Source organism: Thalassophryne amazonica, chromosome 5, assembly GCF_902500255.1.
Source record: "Thalassophryne amazonica chromosome 5, fThaAma1.1, whole genome shotgun sequence".
Classification (NCBI taxonomy): domain Eukaryota; kingdom Metazoa; phylum Chordata; class Actinopteri; order Batrachoidiformes; family Batrachoididae; genus Thalassophryne; species Thalassophryne amazonica.
The window spans coordinates 124,306,880-124,331,708 of NC_047107.1; the positions used below are offsets into that span (position 1 = coordinate 124,306,880).

The window sequence follows — 24,829 nt, forward strand, 5'->3', positions numbered from 1 at the left end:
TTAATCGCCAACATGGGGTGTGCAGCCAGTACATTCTGAGTGCCGGTCCCAAGCCCGGATAAATGAGGAGGGTTGCGTCATGAAGGGCATCCGACGTAAAACAAGCCAACCCAACTATGCAGACTCAGAATCGAATTCCCATACCGATCGGTCGTGGCCCAGGTTAACAACGTCCGCCACCGGTGCTATTGCCCAACAGGGTGCCGGTGGAAATTGGGCTACTGCTGGGCGAAGAAGACGAAGAAGAGGAGGAAAACGTTGCCATGAACAGCGGGAGAAGAAGAAAACTAGAAGGGTGGAAATGAGAGTGGGGACTTTGAATGTTGGTAGTATGACTAGTAAAGGGAGAGAGCTGGCTGATATGATGGAGAGGAGAAAGGTAGACATATTGTGTGTGCAAGAGACCAAGTGGAAGGGAAGTAAGAGCAGGAGCATCGGCGGTGGGTACAAGTTGTTGTACCATGGTGAGGACAGGAAGAGAAATGGTGTTGGGGTCATTTTAAAGGAAGAGTATGTTAAAAGTGTGTTGGAGGTTAAGCGAGTGTCTGACAGGGTGATGAGTGTGAAGTTGGAAATTGAAGGGGTGATGATGAATATCATCAGTGCATATGCCCCACAGGTAGGTTGTGAGATGAAGGAGAAAGAAGATTTCTGGAGTGTGTTAGATGAGGTGGTGGAGAGTGTGCCCAAGCATGAAAGAGTGGTGATAGGAGCAGACTTCAATGGGCATGTTGGTGAAGGGAACAGAGGTGATGAGGAAGTAATGGGTAGGTATGGTATCAAGGATAGGAATGGGGAAGGACAGATGGTAGTTGATTTTGCAAAAAGGATGGAAATGGCTGTGGTGAATACCTACTTTAAGAAAAGGGAGGAGCACAGGGTAACATATAAGAGTGGAGGAAGGTGCACACAGGTGGACTACATTCTTTATAGGAGATGCAAGCTAAAAGAAATCACAGACTGTAAGGTGGTAGCAGGAGAGAGTGTCACTAGACAGCATAGGATGGTTGTTTGTAGGATGACTTTAGAGGTAAAGAAGAAGAAGAGAGTGAGAGCTCAACAAAGGATCAGATGGTGGAAGCTGAAGGAGGAAGACTGTTGTGTGAAATTTAGCGAGCAGGTGAGAGAAGCACTAGTTGGAGGGGAAGCAATTTTGGACAACTGGAAAAGTACTGCAGATGTGGTGAGGGAGACAGCTAGGACAGTACTGGGTATGACATCTGGACAGTGGAAGGAAGACAAGGAGACTTGGTGGTGGAATGAAGAGGTCCAGGAAAGCATAAGGAGAAAGAGGTTGGCGAAAAAGTTTTGGGATAGTCGGAGAGATGAAGAAAGTAGACAGGAGTACAAGGAGATGCAGCGTAAGGCGAGAAGAGAAGTGGCAAAAGCAAAGGATAAGGCATATTGCGAGCTGTACAAAAAGTTGAATAGTAAGGAAGGAGAAAAGGACTTGTACCGATTGGCTAGACAAAGGGACAGAGCTGGAAAGGATGTGCAGCAGGTTAGGGTGGTAAAAGATGCACATGGTAATGTGCTGACAAGTGAGGAGTGTGTGCTGAGAAGGTGGAGGGAATATTTTGAAGAGTTGATGAATAAAGAAAATGAGCGAGAGAAAAGGCTGGATGATGTGGTGAGAGTAAATCAGGAAGTAAAAGAGATTAGCAGAAATAGGAAATACAGAAGTCATCTCTACATTATTATTATTATTATGCATTTTCCTTTTTGTTACTGCTGAATAGTGATATTTGAGTGGATTGTGATAAATTGCGCAATGTAAGGTTTATATGTGCACAAGTATGGATGTGTATGTGTGTGTGTGAAATGTATTGTTCTTCTTGTATATTGACATGTTCATATTGTCAATTATTCATATTGTTATATCTTTGCAAGAAAATTTAATAAAAATACTGAAAAAAAAAAAAAAAAGAGATTAGCAAGGAAGAAGTGAGGGCTGCTATGAGGAGGATGAAGAGTGGAAAGGCAGTTGGTCCAGATGACATTCCAATGGAGGCATGGAAATGTCTAGGAGAGATGGCAGTAGAGTTTCTAACCAGATTGTTTAATAAAATCTTGGAAAGTGAGACGATGCCTGAGGAGTGGAGACGAAGTGTGCTGGTTCCTATTTTCAAGAACAAGGGTGATGTGCAGAGCTGCAGTAACTACAGAGGCATAAAGCTGATCAGCCACAGCATGAAGTTATGGGAAAGAGTAGTAGAAGCTAGGCTTAGAAAACAGGTGAAGATCTGTGAGCAGCAATATGGTTTCATGCCGAGAAAGAGCACTACAGATGTAATGTTTGCTCTGAGAATACTGTTGGAAAAGTACAGAGAAGGACAGAAAGAGTTACATTGTGTGTTTGTGGACTTAGAAAAAGCTTTCTGCGGTATCTGTTAGCTGTTTGAACTGAGCTGTTTGAGTTCTTTGAATTAACAGTCTTTTTCAAGACTTTTTTACTTTTTTACTTTTTTTTTTACTTTTTCACCGTGCTCCAACGCCTAAAGAAGACCTCTAACGGTCGAAGCATCGCGACGGAGCACTTTTATCAGCTAACCTTTATCAGCGTTGGCAAGCTAACTAGCTTGCTAACGCTTTCGTTTTTATTTTTATTTTATTTTTTAGCACTGTTGTCGTGCTGCTCCACAGCCTGCCTAGTGGATTTTTATTTTATTTTAGCGCTGTTGTCGTGCGTTACCTGTGCTGCTCCACAGCCTGCCTAGTGGATTTTTATTTTATTTTAGCACAGTTGTCGTGCGTTACCTGTGCTGCTCCACAGCCTGTCTAGTGGATTTTTATTTTATTTTTTAGCACTGTTGTCGTGTGTTACCTGTGCTGCTCCACAGCCTGTCCAGTGGATTTTTATTTTATTTTTTAGCACTGTTGTTGTGCGTTACCTGTGCTGCTCCACAGCCTGTTCAGTGGATTTTTATTTTATTTTTTAGCACTGTTGTCGTGCTGCTCCACAGCCTGCCTAGTGGATTTTTATTTTATTTTTTAGCACTGTTGTCGTGTGTTACCTGTGCTGTTCCACAGCCTGTCCAGTGGATTTTTATTTTATTTTTTAGCACTGTTGTCGTGTGTTACCTGTGCTGCTCCACAGCCTGTTCAGTGGATTTTTATTTTATTTTTTGGCACTGTTGTCGTGTGTTACCTGTGCTGCTCCACAGCCTGTTCAGTGGATTTTTGTTTTGTTTTTTAGCACTGTTGTCGTGCGTTACCTGTGCTGCTCCACAGCCTGTCCAGTGGATTTTTATTTTATTTTTAGCACTGTTGTCGTGTGTTACCTGTTCAGTGGATTTTTACCTGTGCTGCTCCACAGCCTGTCCAGTGGATTTTTATTTTTATTTTATTTTTTAGCACTGTTGTTGTGCGTTACCTGTGCTGCTCCACAGCCTGTCTAGTGGATTTTTATTTTATTTTAGCACTGTTGTTGTGCGTTACCTGTGCTGCTCCACAGCCTGTCTAGTGTCGGATTCCCTGTTTGGGAATCCGCTAGCTTAGCGTAGCTACTAGCTCTTAGCCGTTTTAGCATGGCGGCTTCTCCTGTCCCTCCCGTACTTTTCTGCTCTGGGTGTGAAATGTTTAGTTATTCCTCGGCCTCTTTTAGCAGTAACGGTACTTGTAATAAGTGCAGCTTATTCGTAGCTTTGGAGGCCAGGCTGGGCGAATTGGAGGCTCGGCTCCGCACCGTGGAAAATTCTACAGCTAGCCAGGCCCCTGTAGTCGGTGCGGACCAAGGTAGCTTAGCCGCCGTTAGTTCCCCCCTGGCAGATCCCGTGCAGTCGGGAAGGCAGGCTGACTGGGTGACTGTGACGAGGAAGCATAGCCCTAAACAGAAGCCCCGTGTACACCGTCAACCCGTTCACATCTCTAACCGTTTTTCCCCACTCGACGATACACTCGCCGAGGATCAAACTCTGGTTATTGGCGACTCTGTTTTGAGAAATGTGAAGTTAGCGACACCAGCAACCATAGTCAATTGTCTTCCGGGGGCCAGAGCAGGCGACATCGAAGGACATTTGAAATTGCTGGCTAAGGCTAAGCGTAAATTTGGTAAGATTGTAATTCACGTCGGCAGTAATGACACTCGGTTACGCCAATCGGAGGTCACTAAAATTAACATTGAATCGGTGTGTAACTTTGCAAAAACAATGTCGGACTCTGTTGTTTTCTCTGGGCCCCTCCTCAATCAGACCGGGAGTGATATGTTTAGCCGCATGTTCTCCTTGAATTGCTGGCTGTCTGAGTGGTGTCCAAAAAATGAGGTGGGCTTCATTGATAATTGGCAAAGCTTCTGGGGAAAACCTGGTCTTGTTAGGAGAGACGGCATCCATCCCACTTTAGAGGGAGCAGCTCTCATTTCTAGAAATCTGGCCAATTTTTTGGGATCCTCCAAACTGTGACTGTCTAGCGTTGGGACCAGGAGGCAGAGCTGTGGTCTTACACACCTCTCTGCAGCTTCTCTCCCCCTGCCATCCCCTTATTACCCCATCCCCGTAGAGACGGTGCCTGCTCCCAGATCACCAATAACTAGCAAAAATCTATTTAAGCATAAAAATTCAAAAAGAAAAAATAATATAGCACCTTCAATTGCACCACAGACTAAAACAGTTAAATGTGGTCTATTAAACATTAGGTCTCTTTCTTCTAAGTCCCTGTTGGTAAATGATATAATAATTGATCAACGTATTGATTTATTCTGCCTAACAGAAACTTGGTTACAGCAGGATGAATATGTTAGTTTAAATGAGTCAACACCCCCGAGTCACACTAACTGTCAGAATGCTCGTAGCACGGGCCGGGGCGGAGGATTAGCAGCAATCTTCCATTCCAGCTTATTAATTAATCAAAAACCTAGACAGAGCTTTAATTCATTTGAAAGCTTGTCTCTTAGTCTTGTCCATCCAAATTGGAAGTCCCAAAAACCAGTTTTATTTGTTATTATCTATCGTCCACCTGGTCGTTACTGTGAGTTTCTCTGTGAATTTTCAGACCTTTTGTCTGACTTAGTGCTTAGCTCAGATAAGATAATTATAGTGGGCGATTTTAACATCCACACAGATGCTGAGAATGACAGCCTCAACACTGCATTTAATCTATTATTAGACTCTATCGGCTTTGCTCAAAAAGTAAATGAGTCCACCCACCACTTTAATCATATTTTAGATCTTGTTCTGACTTATGGTATGGAAATAGAAGACTTAACAGTATTCCCTGAAAACTCCCTTTTGTCTGATCATTTTTTAATAACATTTACATTTACTCTGATGGACTACCCTGCAGTGGGGAATAAGTTTCATTACACTAGAAGTCTTTCAGAAAGCGCTGTAACTAGGTTTAAGGATATGATTCCTTCTTTATGTTCTCTAATGTCATATACCAACACAGAGCAGAGTAGCTACCTAAACTCTGTAAGGGAGTTAGAGTATCTTGTCAATAGTTTTACATCCTCATTGAAGACAACTTTGGATGCTGTAGCTCCTCTGAAAAAGAGAGCTTTAAATCAGAAGTGTCTGACTCCGTGGTATAACTCACAAACTCGTAGCTTAAAGCAGATAACCCGTAAGTTGGAGAGGAAATGGCGTCTCACTAATTTAGAAGATCTTCACTGAGCCTGGAAAAAGAGTTTGTTGCTCTATAAGAAAGCCCTTCGTGAAGCTAGGACATCTTTCTACTCATCACTAATTGAAGAAAATAAGAACAACCCCAGGTTTCTTTTCAGCACTGTAGCCAGGCTGACAAAGAGTCAGAGCTCTATTGAGCTGAGTATTCCATTAACTTTAACTAGTAATGACTTCATGACTTTCTTTGCTAACAAAATTTTGACTATTAGAGAAAAAATTACTCATAACCATCCCAAAGATGTATCGTTATCTTTGGCTGCTTTCAGTGATGCCGGTATTTGGTTAGACTCTTTCTCTCCGATTGTTCTGTCTGAGTTATTTTCATTAGTTACTTCATCCAAACCATCAACATGTTTATTAGACCCCATTCCTGCCAGGCTGCTCAAGGAAGTCCTACCATTATTTAATGCTTCAATCTTAAATATGATCAATCTATCTTTGTTAGTTGGTTATGTACCACAGGCCTTTAAGGTGGCAGTAATTAAACCATTACTTAAAAAGCCATCACTTGACCCAGCTATCTTAGCTAATTATAGGCCAATCTCCAACCTTCCTTTTCTCTCAAAGATTCTTGAGAGGGTAGTTGTAAAACAGCTAACTGATCACCTGCAGAGGAATGGTCTATTTGAAGAGTTTCAGTCAGGTTTTAGAATTCATCATAGTACAGAAACAGCATTAGTGAAGGTTACAAATGATCTTCTTATGGCTTCGGACAGTGGACTTATCTCTGTGCTTGTTCTGTTGGACCTCAGTGCTGCTTTTGATACTGTTGACCATAAAATTTTATTACAGAGATTAGAGCATGTCATAGGTATTAAAGGCATTGCGCTGCGGTGGTTTGAATCATATTTGTCTAATAGATTACAGTTTGTTCATGTAAATGGGGAATCTTCTTCACAGACTAAAGTTAATTATGGAGTTCCACAAGGTTCTGTGCTAGGACCAATTTTATTCACTTTATACATGCTTCCCTTGGGCAGTATTATTAGACGGTATTGCTTAAATTTTCATTGTTACGCAGATGATACCCAGCTTTATCTATCCATGAAGCCAGAGGATACACACCAATTAGCTAAACTGCAGGATTGTCTTACAGACATAAAGACATGGATGACCTCTAATTTCCTGCTTTTAAACTCAGATAAAACTGAAGTTATTGTACTTGGCCCCACAAATCTTAGAAGCATGGTGTCTAACCAGATCGTTACTCTGGATGGCATTTCCCTGATCTCTAGTAATACTGTGAGAAATCTTGGAGTTATTTTTGATCAGGATATGTCATTCAAAGCGCATATTAAACAAATATGTAGGACTGCCTTTTTGCATTTACGCAATATCTCTAAAATCAGAAAGGTCTTGTCTCAGAGTGATGCTGAAAAATTAATTCATGCATTTATTTCCTCTAGGCTGGACTATTGTAATTCATTATTATCAGGTTGTCCTAAAAGTTCCCTAAAAAGCCTTCAGTTGGTTCAGAATGCTGCAGCTAGAGTACTGACGGGGACTAGCAGGAGAGAGCATATCTCACCCGTGTTGGCCTCCCTTCATTGGCTTCCTGTTAATGCTAGAATAGAATTTAAAATTCTTCTTCTTACTTATAAGGTTTGAATAATCAGGTCCCATCTTATCTTAGGGACCTCGTAGTACCATATTACCCCATTAGAGCGCTTCGCTCTCAGACTGCGGGCTTACTTGTAGTTCCTAGGGTTTGTTAAGAGTAGAATGGGAGGCAGAGCCTTCAGCTTTCAGGCTCCTCTCCTGTGGAACCAGCTCCCAATTCAGATCAGGGAGACAGATACCCTCTCTACTTTTAAGATTAGGCTTAAAACTTTCCTTTTCGCTAAGGCTTATAGTTAGGGCTGGATCGGGTGACCCTGGACCATCCCTTGGTTATGTTGCTTTAGACGTAGACTGTGGGGGGGTTCCCATGATGCACTGTTTCTTTCTCTTTTTGCTCCGTATGCATCACTCTGCATTTAATCATTAGTGATCGATCTCTTTTTCCTGGTTCTTTCCCTCAGCCCCAACCAGTCTCAGCAGAAGACTGCCCCTCCCTGAGCCTGGTTCTGCTGGAGGTTTCTTCCTGTTAAAAGGGAGTTTTTCCTTCCCACTGTGGCCAAGTGCTTGCTCATAGGGGGTCGTTTTGACCGTTGGGGTTTTTCATAATTATTGTATGGCCTTGCCTTGCAATGTGGAGCGCCTTGGGGCAACTGTTTGTTGTGATTTGGCGCTATATAAGAAAAAAGTTGATTGATTGATTGATTATGATAGGGTGCCAAGAGAAGAGTTGTGGCATTGTATGAGGAAGTCTGGAGTGGCAGAGAAGTATGTTAGGGTAGTGCAGGACATGTACAAGAATAGTGTGACAGCGGTGAGATGCGCAGTCGGAATGACAGACTCATTCAAGGTGGAGGTGGGATTACACCAAGGATCAGCTCTGAGTCCTTTCTTGTTTGCAGTGGTGATGGACAGGTTGACAGATGAGATCAGACAGGAGTCCCCATGGACTATGATGTTTGCAGATGACATTGTGATCTGTAGTGAGAGTAGAGAGCAAGTTGAGTCTAGTCTGGAGAAGTGGAGATATGCTTTGGAGAGAAGGGGAATGAAAGTCAGTAGAAGCAAGACTGAGTACATGTGTGTGAATGAGAGGGAGCCCAGTGGAATAGTGCAGTTACAAGGAGTAGAACTGGTGAAAGTAGATGAGTTTAAATATTTGGGGTCAACTGTTCAAAGTAATGGAGAGTGTGGTAGAGAGGTGAAGAAGAGAGTGCAGGCAGGGTGGAGTGGGTGGAGAAAGGTGGCAGGAGTGATTTGTGACCGAAGAATATCAGCAAGAGTGAAGGGGAAAGTTTACAAAACAGTAGTGAGACCAGCTATGTTGTATGGTTTAGAGACAGTGGCACTAACAAAAAGACAGGAGGCAGAGCTGGAGGTGGCAGAGCTGAAGATGTTGAGATTCTCTTTGGGAGTGACAAGAATGGACAAGATTAGGAATGAACATATCAGAGGGACAGCTCAGGTGGGACGATTTGGAGACAAAGTCAGAGAGGCGAGATTGAGATGGTTTGGACATGTGCAGAGGAGGGACCCAGGGTATATAGGGAGAAGGATGCTGAGGATGGAACCACCAGGCAGGAGGAGAAGAGGGAGACCAAAGAGGAGGTTCATGGATGTGCTGAGAGAGGACATGCAGGTGGTTGGTGTGACAGAGGAAGATACAGAGGACAGGGTGAGATGGAAATGATTGATCTGCTGTGGCGACCGCTAACGGGAACAGCCGAAAGACAAAGAAGAAGAAGAAGAAGCCAAATTAAGGATGAATTTATTACATTTTAGGAATAATCTGGATTGTGGGGTAACTCTTGCCTTTAATCATTCAGCTTTGACCTTTGGCACAGATTCTTTTCAACCTGATCATGCCTTTGATTTCAGACCTTGATTTCTTTGATCCTGTAATCTGCATTTAAGCAAGACAAAGAGAGAAACAGCAATAAAAATCTTAACGTCTTTGGAGAAAAGCTGTCAGGATCAAAGGAGAGTGGTCAGGATTATGAATGAGGTGCAAAGATAAGCAATAAAGAATCTAAGGTCAGGATCAAAGATGAGTGATCAGGATCAAATATACAGATCAAACATCAGAAATAATGAATGTAAAGTTAGGATCAAAGATGAGTGATCAGAATAAAAGATAAGGAGTAAAAAATGTAGGATCCAAGAGGAGTGATCAGGAGTAAAGGATCAAACATGAGTCATCAGGGTCAAATATACGGATCAAAGATCAGCAATAATGAATGTACGGTTAGGATCAAAGATGAGTGATTCGGATCAGAGAGCAGTAAAAGATGAGTAATCAGGATAAGATAAGGGTCAAAGATCAGCAATAAACAGTCTAAGGTCAGTACCAAAAGAAAGCATTAAGAATCAAAGATCAGCAGGAAAGAATCTAAGATCAGGAAATCAGGATCAAGGATGAGTGATCAAGATCAGAGATAATGTGCAAAGATCAGCAATAAAGAATCTAAGAGCAGGATAAAAGATGAGTTGTTGTTGTTGTTCATTCTGCTGCTCCCGGTGTTTTTGTTCGGAGTCGCCACAGTGGATACAGCCAGATCCACATTGGTATTTGGCACAAATTTTACGCCGGATACCCTTCCTGACGCAACTCCAGTTTTACCTGGAGAAACACACACAGTCGCTGGTGTTCCAAAGAGGTCTCCCATCCAAGTACTAACCAGATCCTGCTCTGCTTAGCTTCTGAGATCTGACGGGATCAGGCTGACACAGAGCAGACCAGCTGCGCTCAGGATCAAAGATGAGTGATCAGGATAAAAGATCAGCAGTAAAGAAGCGAATGTCTGGATCAAAGATGAGTGATGAAGATCAGAGATCAGAATCAAAGATCAGCAATAAGTAATTTAATGTCAGGCAATCAGGATCAGAGATCAGCTGCAAAGATCAGCAATAAAGAATCTAAGGTTAGGATCAAAGGTGAGTGTTTATGATCTTACATACAGTACAAACAAAAGCTCAGCAATAGTGTATGTAAGGATTTTCAATATCAATGTTGAGTAATCAGGATGGCCAAGATCAAAAACGAGTGATCAGGATCAAAGATCAGCAGTAATATTATATGGTCAGGCTCAAAGATCACAATCACAGATCAGGATCAAAGGTCATCAATAAACAATGTAATGTCAGGATTAAAAAATAATGATGTTGGTCAGTGATCAGGATCAAAGATTAGCAAATGTAAAGAATCTAAAGTCAGGATTAAAGATGAATTATCAAGGTCAAAGATCAGGATTAAACATCATCAATATAGAATCTACGGTAAGGATCATAAATGAGTGACCAGGTTCAGACTTGTTTCATGAGATTTCGCTCTGGGAAATCTAATTTATTCTTCCTCTAATAATAATAATTCAATAAAATTGGGTGATGATATATTCAAACCAGTATTACAAACAGGCAAACAAACAACTCAATTAAAAACAACAAATCCTTAAGAAAAGGGTTAAAAGGGAACCAAGAGATCATTGTTACCCGATTAGCGCCCTCTGCTGAAGGACCGTTTGCTGTAGTCTGGCCACCGGCGAGCTGCTCCTTCAGCTGCTCCACTTCTCTCTGGGCCATTTCTGCTCTCTGCACAGAACAATGTTATGATTTTCAAGCACCAGCCACATCAAATAATGATTAAACAAATCAAAGGCGGTGGCCTCGCTCTCAATTTTAGAGGTGCACGAGAACACCTGAGCGGGGGTCCAAGAACCACTTAGTTCTGAGGGGACCATTTAGTCGGTTCACTTTATTCCCCAAACCGTTTACCTGCTCTGTCACACCCGCCTGGCTAATTAATGATTCATTTTCAGAACATTTATCTTGGAGTTGCTGGCAGAAAGTAACAGAGTGAGAAAAAAGTGAGTGAGAGAGAGAAAGTGAGTGAGAGAGAGAAAGAGAAAGAGAGAGAGAGAGAGAGAGGAGACAGAAGCAGAAAAAAGAGGTATCACTGTGTAGGAAGCAATCAAGGCAGTGAGATAAGTAAGAACCCCTGCGCTCGGTGCGTCACCATCAATAGTGCTCGGCACACTCCTGTTTTCTGCTGAGTCGATCCACGGTGCCACAGCGCACCCACCAACAGGGGTTCAGGTTCACACTCGCTAATCACATGCTCAGGGAAGGGGGAGATGCAGGACGGAGGGCGTCTAATTAAAGCGGAGGCTTGATTACAGAAGTGATTACCTTAACGAAGGAGCATCTCTATCAGAGAAGTTCTGAGGAAGACCAGACTCACCTGGTTTGCCTTCTCAAGATTCACCACAATGGCATCGACCTCCTCTGCCCTGTAAAGCAGACCAACATGGGGTCAGTGAGAAGCTCGCAGTATCGAGTAAATGCCTCACAACCACAGTGAGACCTCAGAGCTGTTATTACACAAGAGAATAACTCAGTAATAAACAGCGCCATAAAGTCCTACTCTTCAACCCAATGAAATTATCACGATCGACTCCACACAGTCAGACGGGAAGCACCGGGACCTGAAAGACTTTGGCAAACACCTCTGTCCCGTGACCTCGTGACCCCATCATGCGTCTTCACATGTCAGAGGCTGAAGATCCAGAGACATCACCGAGATAAATGAATGATTCTACAATTCATTTCACATTCATACACTTATCTACAAGTTAACACTTTCAGGTGGAGTCCATCTCCTCTCTGGGGGTGGATGGCCGTTGGCTCAGGTTTTATTTTTGATTCTGGGTGGTGGCCACACAACCCCTCAAGCAAGCTGTACATATATATACACTCAACAAAAATATAAATGCAACACTTTTGTTTTTGCTCCCATTTTGTATGAGATGAACTCAAAGATCTAAAACTTTTTCCACATACACAATATCACCATTTCCCTCAAATATTGTTCACAAACCAGTCTAAATCTGTGATAGTGAGCACTTCTCCTTTGCTGAGATAATCCATCCCACCTCACAGGTGTGCCATATCAAGATGCTGATTAGACACCATGATTAGTGCACAGGTGTGCCTTAGACTGCCCACAATAAAAGGCCACTCTGAAAGGTGCAGTTTTATCACACAGCACACTGCCACAGATGTCGCAAGATTTGAGGGAGCGTGCAATTGGCATGCTGACAGCAGGAATGTCAACCAGAGCTGTTGCTCGTGTATTGAATGTTCATTTCTCTACCATAAGCCATCTCCAAAGGCGTTTCAGAGAATTTGGCAGTACATCCAACCAGCCTCACAACTGCAGACCACATGTAACCACACCAGCCCAGGACCTCCACATCCAGCATGTTCACCTCCAAGATCGTCTGAGACCAGCTACTCGGACAGCTGCTGAAACAATCGGTGTGCATAACCAAAGAATTTCTGCACAAACTGTCAGAAACCGTCTCAGGGAAGCTCATCTGCATGCTCGACGTCCTCATCGGGGTCTTGACCTGACTCCAGTTCGTCGTCGCAACTTCGCACAGCCATTGAAGAGGAGTGGACCAACATTCCACAGGCCAATATTGACAACCTGATCAACTCTATGCGAAGGAGATGTGTTGCACTGCATGAGGCAAATGGTGGTCACACCAGATACTGACTGGTATCCCCCCCAATAAAACAAAACTGCACCTTTCAGAGTGGCCTTTTATTGTGGACAGTCTAAGGCACACCTGTGCACTAATCATGGTGTCTAATCAGCATCTTGATATGGCACACCTGTGAGGTGGGATGGATTATCTCAGCAAAGGAGAAGTGCTCACTATCACAGATTTAGACTGGTTTGTGAACAATATTTGAGGGAAATGGTGATATTGTGTATGTGGAAAAAGTTTGAGATCTTTGAGTTCATCTCATACAAAATGGGAGCAAAACCAAAAGTGTTGCGTTTATATTTTTGTTGAGTATATATATATATATATATATATATATATATATATATATATATATATATACACGAGGTGTATTAGGTAAGAAACCGACACTTTTATTTTTTTTTTAACTATATGGATTTGAATGACGTGCGATTACACCAATCATGCTTGAACCCTCGTGCGCACGCGTGAGTTTTTTCACGCGTCGGTGACGTTATTTCCCTGTGGGCAGGCCTTGAGTGAGATGTGGTCCCGCCCTCTAGGCTGAATTCCTTTGTTTCACATGCTGCTCGAGACGGCATGCGTTGCTTTATCGAAATTTTTTCTGGACCTGTGAGGAATATCCAAGTGGACACTATTCGAGAAATTAAGCTGGTTTTCGGTGAAAAGTTTAACGGCTGATGAGAGATTATGGGGTGTTTCTGTCGGTGTAAGGACTTCCCACGCAGCGGGACGTCGTGCAGCACTTCTAGGCGCCGTCGTCGGCCTGTTTCGACCTGAAAACATCCTCATTTAAGGCTTAATTCACCCAGGACGTCGTGAGAGAACAGAGAAGATTCAGAAGAGGCCGGCATGAGGACTTTATGCGGACATTCCACTGTTTAAGGACATTTTGTAATGAAAGACGTGCGCGCAAATTCGCCGAGTCGTCACGGAAACTGTGTGCGCCACGACAGGAAAAACACCTCCGTGTTGAAAACCATTTGTAAAATTCAGGCGGCTTTTGATGGCTTTCAACAAGTGAGTAACTGAGAAATTGTTTAACAGCTTGGGCATGTTCCAACTTGCCCGTTACGGTTTCCAACGGAGGTGTTTTTCCTGTCGCGACCCCCCGCGGTCGGGTCCGGCCCGACATGCGACTCTGCCCGCACGTTCTTTCATTACAAAATGTCCGTTAACAATGGAATGTCCGAATAAACTCCTCATGCCGACTTCTTCTGAAAGTTCTCTGTTCTCTGATGACTTACTGGGTCAACAGAGCCTGACATGTGGAAGTTTTCAACTTGAAACGGCGAAACGCTGCCGCCTCGAAGTGCAGATCGCCGTCAGGCGCTGTGGGCCGTCCTTAAAGTGACACTACCAGACCAAAATCTCTCATCAGCCGTTAAAATTTTTACCGAAAACCAGCTGAATTTATCGAATGGTGTCCACTCAGTTGTGACTTACAGCTTTTGAAAAAATTTTTTATCAAACAAAGCAGCAGTCTCTGAGCCATTCCTAAACAATGAAAAAATCGATGAGAGGGTGGGCGACTCCTCACTCAAAGACTGCCCACAGGCGAATGACGTAACCGACAGGCGTGGAAAAAACTCTCGCGTGCCCACGAGGGTTCAAGCATGTCTGATGTAATCACACGTGATTCAAATCCATATGGTTTTTGAAAAAAATAATGTCGGATACTTTTCTAACAGACCTCGTATATAAACAAGTGGATCCTTGGTTCAAATCCCCATCAGATTGGATAATCACTCAAAACTCTTGGGTAAGGTCCTTTATCCCCAAGTTGCTCCCGATGCGTACTGAGCGCCTTGCATGGCAGCACCCTGACATCAGTGCAAGTGTGTGAATGTGAGGCATCATTGTAAAGCACTCTGACCATAAAAGTGCTACATAAAGGCAGACCATTTAAAAATGATCACAGAGGGACAAGCATCTCCATAAAACTCCTGAACACAAAACAAAATTAATGTAAAACCCAACGAGCCAAGTGAAGTCCACTGAAACATAAAGACAAACAAATCTCAAACAGGGTCCAGAACCCAAAATAAACATGAAGCAAAACACACACACACACACACACACACACACACACACACACACACACACACACACACACACACACACACACACACACACACACACACACACACACACACACACACACACACACACACATAAACAGTCAGTCAACTTAATTTGAAGCCAGGATCCAGCACAGAGGTTCCTGGGTGTGGAGAAGGCCAAGGGGGCGCCCTCACTTCTCCTGACCGCGGCAGATAGATGGTTACTTTGAGTTTCCCGAACAGATGGCCACAGTTTGCTGCGCTTGTGATTCTTCCCCACAATATTATGGCGCTAGTACAAATTATGCAGCTATTAAGCAGCGATAAAAAAAAAAAAAATTGAGAGGACAGAAAGGAAGGATGTCAGTGGTGGATGGAAAACAGAACTGTACTGTTCTGGATTTGTTTGTCTTCCTGCAGAAATCACAACTATTTTATTATCTCACTAAATTTAGCCAACATTTTGGAAGGTTGAGTACGAGTAAATTCTAAACTCCTTTTTTTATTTATTTCTCTGTGACTGTTGTATAGTTCATGTGGCCACGTGACTATCAATCAATGAATCAATTTTTTTATATAGCGCCAAATCACAACAAACAGTTGCCCCAAGGCACTTTATATTGTAAGGCAAGGCCATACAATAATTATGTAAAACCCCAACGGTCAAAACGACCCCCTGTGAGCAAGCACTTGGCTACAGTGGGAAGGAAAAACTCCCTTTTAACAGGAAGAAACCTCCAGCAGAACCAGGCTCAGGGAGGGGCAGTCTTCTGCTGGGACTGGTTGGGGCTGAGGGAGAGAACCAGGAAAAAGACATGCTGTGGAGGGGAGCAGAGATCGATCACTAATGATTAAATGCAGAGTGGTGCATACAGAGCAAAAAGAGTGTGAATAAACTCAGAAAATAACACATTAAGTCTGACAAAGACAACAAAACCAGTAACTTCTAATAACTGCATGTTCTCCTTGAATTGCTGGCTGTCTGAGTGGTGTCCAAAAAATGAGGTGGGCTTCATAGATAATTGGCAAAGCTTCTGGGGAAAACCTGGTCTTGTTAGGAGAGATGGCATCCATCCCACTTTGGATGGAGCAGCTCTCATTTCTAGAAATCTGGCCAATTTTCTTAAATCCTCCAAACCGTGACTATCCAGGGTTGGGACCAGGAAGCAGAGTTGTAGTCTTACACACCTCTCTGCAGCTTCTCTCCCCCTGCCATCCCCTCATTACCCCATCCACGTAGAGACGGTGTCTGCTCCCAGACCACCAATAACCAGCAAAAATCTATTTAAGCATAAAAATTCAAAAAGAAAAAATAATATGGCACCTTCAACTGCACCACAGACTAAAACAGTTAAATGTGGTCTATTAAACATTAGGTCTCTCTCTTCTAAGTCCCTGTTGGTAAATTATATAATAATTGATCAACATATTGATTTATTCTGCCTTACAGAAACCTGGTTACAGCAGGATGAATATGTTAGTTTAAATGAGTCAACACCCCCGAGTCACACTAACTGTCAGAATGCTCGTAGCACGGGCCGAGGCGGAGGATTAGCAGCAATCTTCCATTCCAGCTTATTAATTAATCAAAAACCCAGACAGAGCTTTAATTCATTTGAAAGCTTGACTCTTAGTCTTGTCCATCCAAATTGGAAGTCCCAAAAACCAGTTTTTTTTGTTATTATCTATCGTCCACCTGGTCGTTACTGTGAGTTTCTCTGTGAATTTTCAGACCTTTTGTCTGACTTAGTGCTTAGCTCAGATAAGATAATTATAGTGGGCGATTTTAACATCCACACAGATGCTGAGAATGACAGCCTCAACACTGCATTTAATCTATTATTAGACTCTATTGGCTTTGCTCAAAATGTAAATGAGTCCACCCACCACTTTAATCATATCTTAGATCTTGTTCTGACTTATGGTATGGAAATTGAAGAATTAACAGTATTCCCTGAAAACTCCCTTCTGTCTGATCATTTCTTAATAACATTTACATTTACTCTGATGGACTGCCCAGCAGTGGGGAATAAGTTTCATTACACTAGAAGTCTTTCAGAAAGCACTGTAACTAGGTTTAAGGATATGATTCCTTCTTTATGTTCTCTAATGCCATATACCAACACAGTGCAGAGTAGCTACCTAAACTCTGTAAGTGAGATAGAGTATGTCGTCAATAGTTTTACATCCTCATTGAAGACAACTTTGGATGCTGTAGCTCCTCTGAAAAAGAGAGCTTTAAATCAGAAGTGCCTGACTCCGTGGTATAACTCACAAACTCGTAGCTTAAAGCAGATAACCCGTAAGTTGGAGAGGAAATGGCGTCTCACTAATTTAGAAGATCTTCACTTAGCCTGGAAAAAGAGTCTGTTGCTCTATAAAAAAGCCCTCCGTAAAGCTAGGACATCTTTCTACTCATCACTAATTGAAGAAAATAAGAACAACCCCAGGTTTCTTTTCAGCACTGTAGCCAGGCTGACAAAGAGTCAGAGCTCTATTGAGCTGAGTATTCCATTAACTTTAACTAGTAATGACTTCATGACTTTCTTTGCTAACAAAATTTTAACTATTAGAGAAAAAATTACTCATAACCATCCCAAAGACGTATCGTTATCTTTGGCTGCTTTCAGTGATGCCGGTATTTGGTTAGACTCTTTCTCTCCGATTGTTCTGTCTGAGTTATTTTCATTAGTTACTTCATCCAAACCATCAACATGTCTATTAGACCCCATTCCTACCAGGCTGCTCAAGGAAGCCCTACCATTATTTAATGCTTCGATCTTAAATATGATCAATCTATCTTTGTTAGTTGGCTATGTACCACAGGCTTTTAAGGTGGCAGTAATTAAACCATTACTTAAAAAGCCATCACTTGACCCAGCTATCTTAGCTAATTATAGGCCAATCTCCAACCTTCCTTTTCTCTCAAAAATTCTTGAAAGGGTAGTTGTAAAACAGCTAACTGATCATCTGCAGAGGAATGGTCTATTTGAAGAGTTTCAGTCAGGTTTTAGAATTCATCATAGTACAGAAACAGCATTAGTGAAGGTTACAAATGATCTTCTTATGGCCTCGGACAGTGGACTCATCTCTGTGCTTGTTCTGTTAGACCTCAGTGCTGCTTTTGATACTGTTGACCATAAAATTTTATTACAGAGATTAGAGCATGCCATAGGTATTAAAGGCACTGCGCTGCGGTGGTTTGAATCATATTTGTCTAATAGATTACAATTTGTTCATGTAAATGGGGAATCTTCTTCACAGACTAAAGTTAATTATGGAGTTCCACAAGGTTCTGTGCTAGGACCAATTTTATTCACTTTATACATGCTTCCCTTAGGCAGTATTATTAGACGGTATTGCTTAAATTTTCATTGTTACGCAGATGATACCCAGCTTTATCTATCCATGAAGCCAGAGGACACACACCAATTAGCTAAACTGCAGGATTGTCTTACAGACATAAAGACATGGATGACCTCTAATTTCCTGCTTTTAAACTCAGATAAAACTGAAGTTATTGTACTTGGCCCCACAAATCTTAGAAACATGGTGTCTAACCAGATCCTTACTCTGGATGGCATTACCCTGACCTCTAGTAATACTGTGAGAAATCTTGGTCAAGATATGTCATTCAAAGCGCATATTAAACAAATATGTAGGACTGCTTTTTTGCATTTACGCAATATCTCTAAAATTAGAAAGGTCTTGTCTCAGAGTGATGCTGAAAAACTAATTCATGCATTTATTTCCTCTAGGCTGGACTACTGTAATTCATCATTATCAGGTTGTCCTAAAAGTTCCCTAAAAAGCCTTCAGTTAATTCAAAATGCTGCAGCTAGAGTACTAACGGGGACTAGAAGGAGAGAGCATATCTCACCCATATTGGCCTCTCTTCATTGGCTTCCTGTTAATTCTAGAATAGAATTTAAAATTCTTCTTCTTACTTATAAGGTTTTGAATAATCAGGTCCCATCTTATCTTAGGGACCTCGTAGTACCATATCACCCCAATAGAGCGCTTCGCTCTCAGACTGCAGGCTTACTTGTAGTTCCTAGGGTTTGTAAGAGTAGAATGGGAGGCAGAGCCTTCAGCTTTCAGGCTCCTCTCATGTGGAACCAGCTCCCAATTCAGATCAGGGAGACAGACACCCTCTCTACTTTTAAGATTAGGCTTAAAACTTTCCTTTTTGCTAAAGCTTATAGTTAGGGCTGGATCAGGTGACCCTGAACCATCCCTTAGTTATGCTGCTATAGACTTAGACTGCTGGGGGGTTCCCATGATGCACTGGTGTTCTTTCTCTTTTTGCTCTGTATGCACCACTCTGCATTTAATCATTAGTGATCGATCTCTGCTCCCCTCCACAGCATGTCTTTTTCCTGGTTCTCTCCCTCAGCCCCAACCAGTCCCAGCAGAAGACTGCCCCTCCCTGAGCCTGGTTCTGCTGGAGGTTTCTTCCTGTTAAAAGGGAGTTTTTCCTTCCCACTGTAGCCAAGTGCTTGCTCACAGGGGGTCGTTTTGACCGTTGGGGTTTTACATAATTATAGTATGGCCTTGCCTTACAATATAAAGCGCCTTGGGGCAACTGTTTGTTGTGATTTGGTGCTATATAAAAAAAAGACAAAATTGAATTGAATTAACTGTCTGAGTTGTAAAACGTGAATCAAAACTGAGAATAAAACTGATCTGGTGAGTCAAGAACCCTGTTCAAACAATTTTCTTATAGATAAAAGTCGCTATAAATTCATTTTCATAAGAAGACATAACCTAAGAGTTGTGTTAATAGTTCAACTGAACCAGCAGTGGTTTTGCGCTGCAAACCTGTTTAACCTTTAATGACTGTTACTGTATTTTCGGGAGTACATTGTTTATTTATTATTAGTTTTGGAGGCCCAGTGACTTATACTCTGGTGTGACTTATATACCAAAAAAACAAGTGTTTGTTATTAATAGTAGTAATTATAATAACTATTTACAGTGGAGCCACAAAGTATTCACAAGACTTCACTTTTTCCACTTATTCCACATTATTTCCACATTATGTTACAGCCTTATTCCAAAATGGAGTAACTTCATTTCCGCTCAAAATTCTACTCACAACACCCCATAATGACAACATGAAAAAGTTTTTTATTTAATTTTTGCAAATTTATTAAAATACAAAACTAAGAAATAAGAAATCACATCCTTTACTCAGTACTTTGTTGATGAACTTTTGGCAGCAATTACAGCCTCAAGTCTTCTTGAATATGATGCCACAAGCTTGGTGCAACTATCATTGGGCAGTTTTGTCCATTCCTCTTTGCAGCACCTCTCACGCTCCATCAGGCTGGATGGGGAGACATTTTCAGATCTCTCCAGAGATGTTCAATCAGATTCAGGTCTGGGCTCTGGCTGGACCACTCAAGGACATTCACAGAGTTGTCCTGAAGCCACTCCTTTGATATCTTGGCTGTGTGCTTAGGGTCACTGTCCTGCTGAAAGACCAGAGGTGTCAAATCCGGCTTCAGAAAGTAAAACCCCTCCCATGTGTTGCTTCTACCTGTGCACCTAAAACAGCTGATCTCGATAATTAGCTCATCCACCTGCCTGAAGAGCTGAACAAATTACAATCAGGTGGTTTATTGGGAAGATGGAACAAATATGTAGCTGGTCTTTTACTTTCTGAAGCTGGATTTGACACCTCTGTGAAAGACGAACCGTCGCCCCAGTCTCGCCAAGAGTGCTCTGGAGCAGGTTTTCAACCAGGATGTCTCTGTACATTGCTACATTCATCTTTCCCTCAATCCTGACTAGTCTCCCAGTTCCTGCTGCTAAAAAAACATCCCATGGTCTGAGAGTCCTTAAGGTGTCTTTTGGCAAACTCCAGGTGGGCTGCCATGTGCCTTTTACTTCTTAATTACCATTAGACACAATTCAACCACTAGGAACAGTGTGCAGCCACAGTCCAGCACCCAGGGACCAACTCCAGATGTACGGTCGCTGCTTTGGTCAGGGCCAGAGAAAGGAGCAGACCCTAAATAAGCATGTTTTGAATGTGGGAGGAAACCCACTCAGACACAGGGAGAACATGCAAACTCCACACAGAAAGGGTGGGAAGTGATCCCATGCCCTTCATGCTGTGAGGCACCAGTGCTAACCACACAGGAAATTTTGCTGAGTAAAATTTACTGTGCTGGGATAACATTTGGTCCCAGTCTAAACAGAGTTAAATATACTCTACCACAGGACTAAATCAACTCAACATAGTGTAAAATCAACTCTTATTGGAGGAGAACCACTTGCATTGACTAGATGTGTCTCAGACCAAACGGTCCCCCCCAAAACTCAGTCTGCCCTGCCTTCACTGCACGTCATTAGCCGCACTTCACCGATTATCACCTCGTTTGCTTAAAACTGACTTTAGAATGATTTAAGAGGTTTTTACCTTGTCATCTGTTGGTTAATAATCCCATTAATCCATTTGATCGCTTTGTGTGAAAAGAGTCCATCCACAGGAGCTTCTGAGGTCCGAAATGACGCATGCGCAGTGGAGGCAGGGCGGACCAATGTTTAGGGGGGACTGTTCAGTCGGCGACAACCGTAGAGCTGATTTCACTCTACAATAGAGTGTTTTTCACTCTATTTAGACTGGGATCAAATGTTATCCCAGCAGAGTAAATTTTACTCAGCAAAATTTACTGTGCACTAAGTCATCGTGTCGCCATGAATGCAAGACTCCAAGCATGAAACTACTGGAGTCTAGATTTCTTAATCAATGCCATAAGTGAGCCCAACTGGAATGGTATGAAAATATGTGTATTACCAACATATAACAAGGACTTGTACCAAGTCACATGAAATTCCTCCCAAAACTGTGAGAGGAGTTGATTTCAGAACGCTAGGTCGGTACCCATTTATACCTGGCCAAACCAAGACAATGCACTTGAAGAGTCTTCTCCAAGAACAAAGTCTGAAAGCCAGAAGCACAGATCTGGAACCAAACCCTGGTCTACATGTTGGCAGTCCAGGTCCTGTCCCACTGAGCCACCTGCTCTCCAGCCTTTACATGATTAATACATCACTTCAAATAATACAATTTCCTGTAATGTGTTTCAGTCATATTGATCATCATGCTGTCATGCTGTCACACAGTCACATGGCTTGGCTAATTAACGGACATGCTCATCTATGGAAGGGTCTTAGTTGAGATAATCATAACCTGAGATGTGACGGCTCCTTTGCTGGAACTTCAGCCGCACGTGCAGCTCCACGGACCCAACTCTTTTTAGACAGAAGTCCAACTTGCTTTCACACATCTAACAATCACAGTCCTGTAATTTAAACAGAATCTTAGCCGGATTATTCATGAGGTTTGTTTGAAGTTCAACAGCTTCGTTTTACACACACGGGACCTGATTTTCAAAAGGTAGATAAGGATGAATTAACAAGGATGGTGTGATTGATTTAAATCTGCACATAGGGTTCTCAGGTTTCAAGACACAAAAGTCTCTTTTTAAACTAAATGTGTTCAAAGAACGTGAGATTTTTTTTTTTAATCCAAGTTAAATTACCTTCAGTTGAACCTTGATTTTCTTTTAAGTTTGTACCTGTCTGCTCTCTGTTTCCCAACAGTAGACACCTAAAATAATACGAACACAACACAGTCCCTGTATAACAAACAACACGTTGTAGTCCAGGACATCTGAAAGCTATTGTCGGCGGCCGTTATCGTCAGCGCTGGTTTTTGAGGGTCTCCATCAAGACGAGGCCCCGTCAATAAGGCCAGGATAGATGGCACTTTCCTGACAGCAAACACTAAAAGGTGTCAGCTCCACATTTAATGAACTTGTGCAGTACGGAAAATGTTTTGTATTGATTACCTGCTCAGCTGCTCCGGCCCAAGCAGACAAATAGTCTTTCTTATCAACATTGAGGAAACAGTCAGTGAGAGTAATAGAGGCCGACCTGCTGCTCGCACGCTCGGGGTTGGCGCGGCATAACAGAGGTCAGAGTCTTGGCAACCTTTAGCCCAGCGGACCAGGACGACGCATCTGTGACCAGCCACATAACGGAGACGGCCTTTCAAAGCCGCACCTGCTCAGGCGCGGTAAGGCCCAACTGAAAATGTGTCTAATCCAAGAAAATGGATGGCGGCGAGTCTAGAAACATCACTTCAATTGTGCCATGGATTAAGCCTGGGAGAAAATCCATTAGCAGCGGCTGACTGTGCTCTGGAGCGCAAACCAAACAAAGGAGTGTTTACTTTGAATGTCTATCGACATCCTTCATACAAGCTCAGAATCATTTCAGGCGTGCAGTGGATACATTGCGCTCAAAGACCAGGACAAGGTAGAGTGTTTTCTGAAGTAATCTTTAAATGGAGCAATTCTTCTTGAGGGCTGTCAAGGCCCAGCTGCCAGTGAAGGCAAACACAGACCTCTCTCATCGACCAGCATTAGTGCTTGAGTCACTCCGACGACGCTTTTACTACAGCATTCCTCAGCTCCACGCTGGATGCCGATTTATGAAGGCACAGAGAAAGAAGGCCACAGTGATGGCACCGCCACAAGAGGGAGCGGGAAGATAAAGAAAACATGTCCGAAAGGTGTGGAAGTCTTACTTTTTTGTCATGTCCTGGTTGTATTTGCACCGCAGGTCCAGCAGCTCCGTCTGCGCCGTGTTCAATGCTGCTCAGAGGCAAATGGGGGTGGGGGTGGTGGTGGGGGGGGGGGGGGTGAGACATTAAAGGGGGAAAAACACACACACACACATCAACTTAGTCTTAGACCTTAAAGATACACCACATGTTCTTTTCATTTTTTTATACTACACTGGTATATAATTTCAGGGCACTATAATGTTCTTTTTTTATGTCAGAGAGACACAACAGTTCAGTCATAAAGTAACATCTTTAAAGCCTAGTTTATGGTCAAGATTAGATTAGATTAGATAGAATTTTATTAATCCCTCAGGGAAATTGAGGTTCCAGCAGCATTGTAAAGCAGCACACAGGTTAAGAAGCACACAGTGTATCAAAAGTGAAAGTAAAAAACAATTTGCAAATAAATACCAGACATACTGATCACTACTGGTTTACTGTCTACTACTGGTGCTCTCCTTCCTGTCCTCTGTCTTCCTGTTACTCCTCCTCCCTCTGTGTGAGTGAGGAGTTCTACAGTCTGATGGTCTGAGGGACAAAGGAGTTTTTCAGTCTGTTGGTCCTGCACTTGGGAAGGAGCAGTCTGTGGCTGAAGAGGCTCCTCTGGTTGCTGATGACGGTGTGCAGAGGATGACTGGCATCGTCCATAATGTCCAGTAGTTTGTCCAGTGTTCTCTTCTCTGCCATAGTCACCAGAGAGTCCAGCTTCATGCCAACCACAGAGGTAGCCTGCCTGAGCAGTTTGTCCAGCCTAGATGTGTCCTTCTTGTATGTGCTGCCCCCCGGAACACCATGGTGTAAAAGAGGACGCTGGCTACCATGGACTGGTAGAACACCCACAGGAGTTTCCTGCAGATGTTAAAGGACTGCAGCCTCCTTCGGGGGGGGGGGGAACTCCTTATCCACCTGCTGTACACTGTGTTCAGAAACATGTTTACTGAACTGACAGACAGGGAAGTGATTTTATACTGTATAATACCACAGGTGCAGTTGTGTTGAGTAAAGTACCTCTAAAACACACTTTTCAATTATGAGAGTTTTCTTTTTTTGCATTCCGTGTTTCAGGCATCCTGACACCACTTTTGAATAGAGAGGAGGTGTAAATAAATAAATAAATAAAAAACACTTGCTGATGTGATTTGCAGAATGACTTTTCATGCAAAGTTACACTCAATATTTTATTTTTCTTTTCATGATTTTATCTCTTAAGAGTGAAGTTGATCTGTCAATTCTTTAGTACAATCTCAAAACCTTCCAAAAAACAACATCTTTAATAAATTATGTTAAACCTTTTAAAATTCAGATGGAGGATGTTCTAGCGAGTCAGTCAGTAAAACAGTCAGTGAGTGAGTGAGTCAGTAAGTGAGTAAGGAAGTCAGTGATTGAGTCAGCAAAGCA

The 24,829-nt window shown here is 42.5% G+C and overlaps 1 protein-coding gene across 4 annotated transcripts in view; it reads right to left on the minus strand.

The window, feature by feature from the left end:
• Positions 1 to 24,829, minus strand: part of LOC117511263 (homeobox protein cut-like 2) — a 220,377-nt gene that overhangs the window by 24,862 nt on the left and 170,686 nt on the right. For all 4 annotated transcript variants that reach the window (XM_034171269.1, XM_034171268.1, XM_034171270.1 and 1 more), the window contains 3 exons: positions 23,393 to 23,459; positions 11,416 to 11,464; positions 10,668 to 10,766 (listed from right to left, as the gene is read on the minus strand). In XM_034171269.1, the coding sequence (XP_034027160.1) occupies positions 10,668 to 10,766; positions 11,416 to 11,464; positions 23,393 to 23,459 (215 nt within the window). The remainder of the gene's footprint in view (positions 1 to 10,667; positions 10,767 to 11,415; positions 11,465 to 23,392; positions 23,460 to 24,829) is intronic.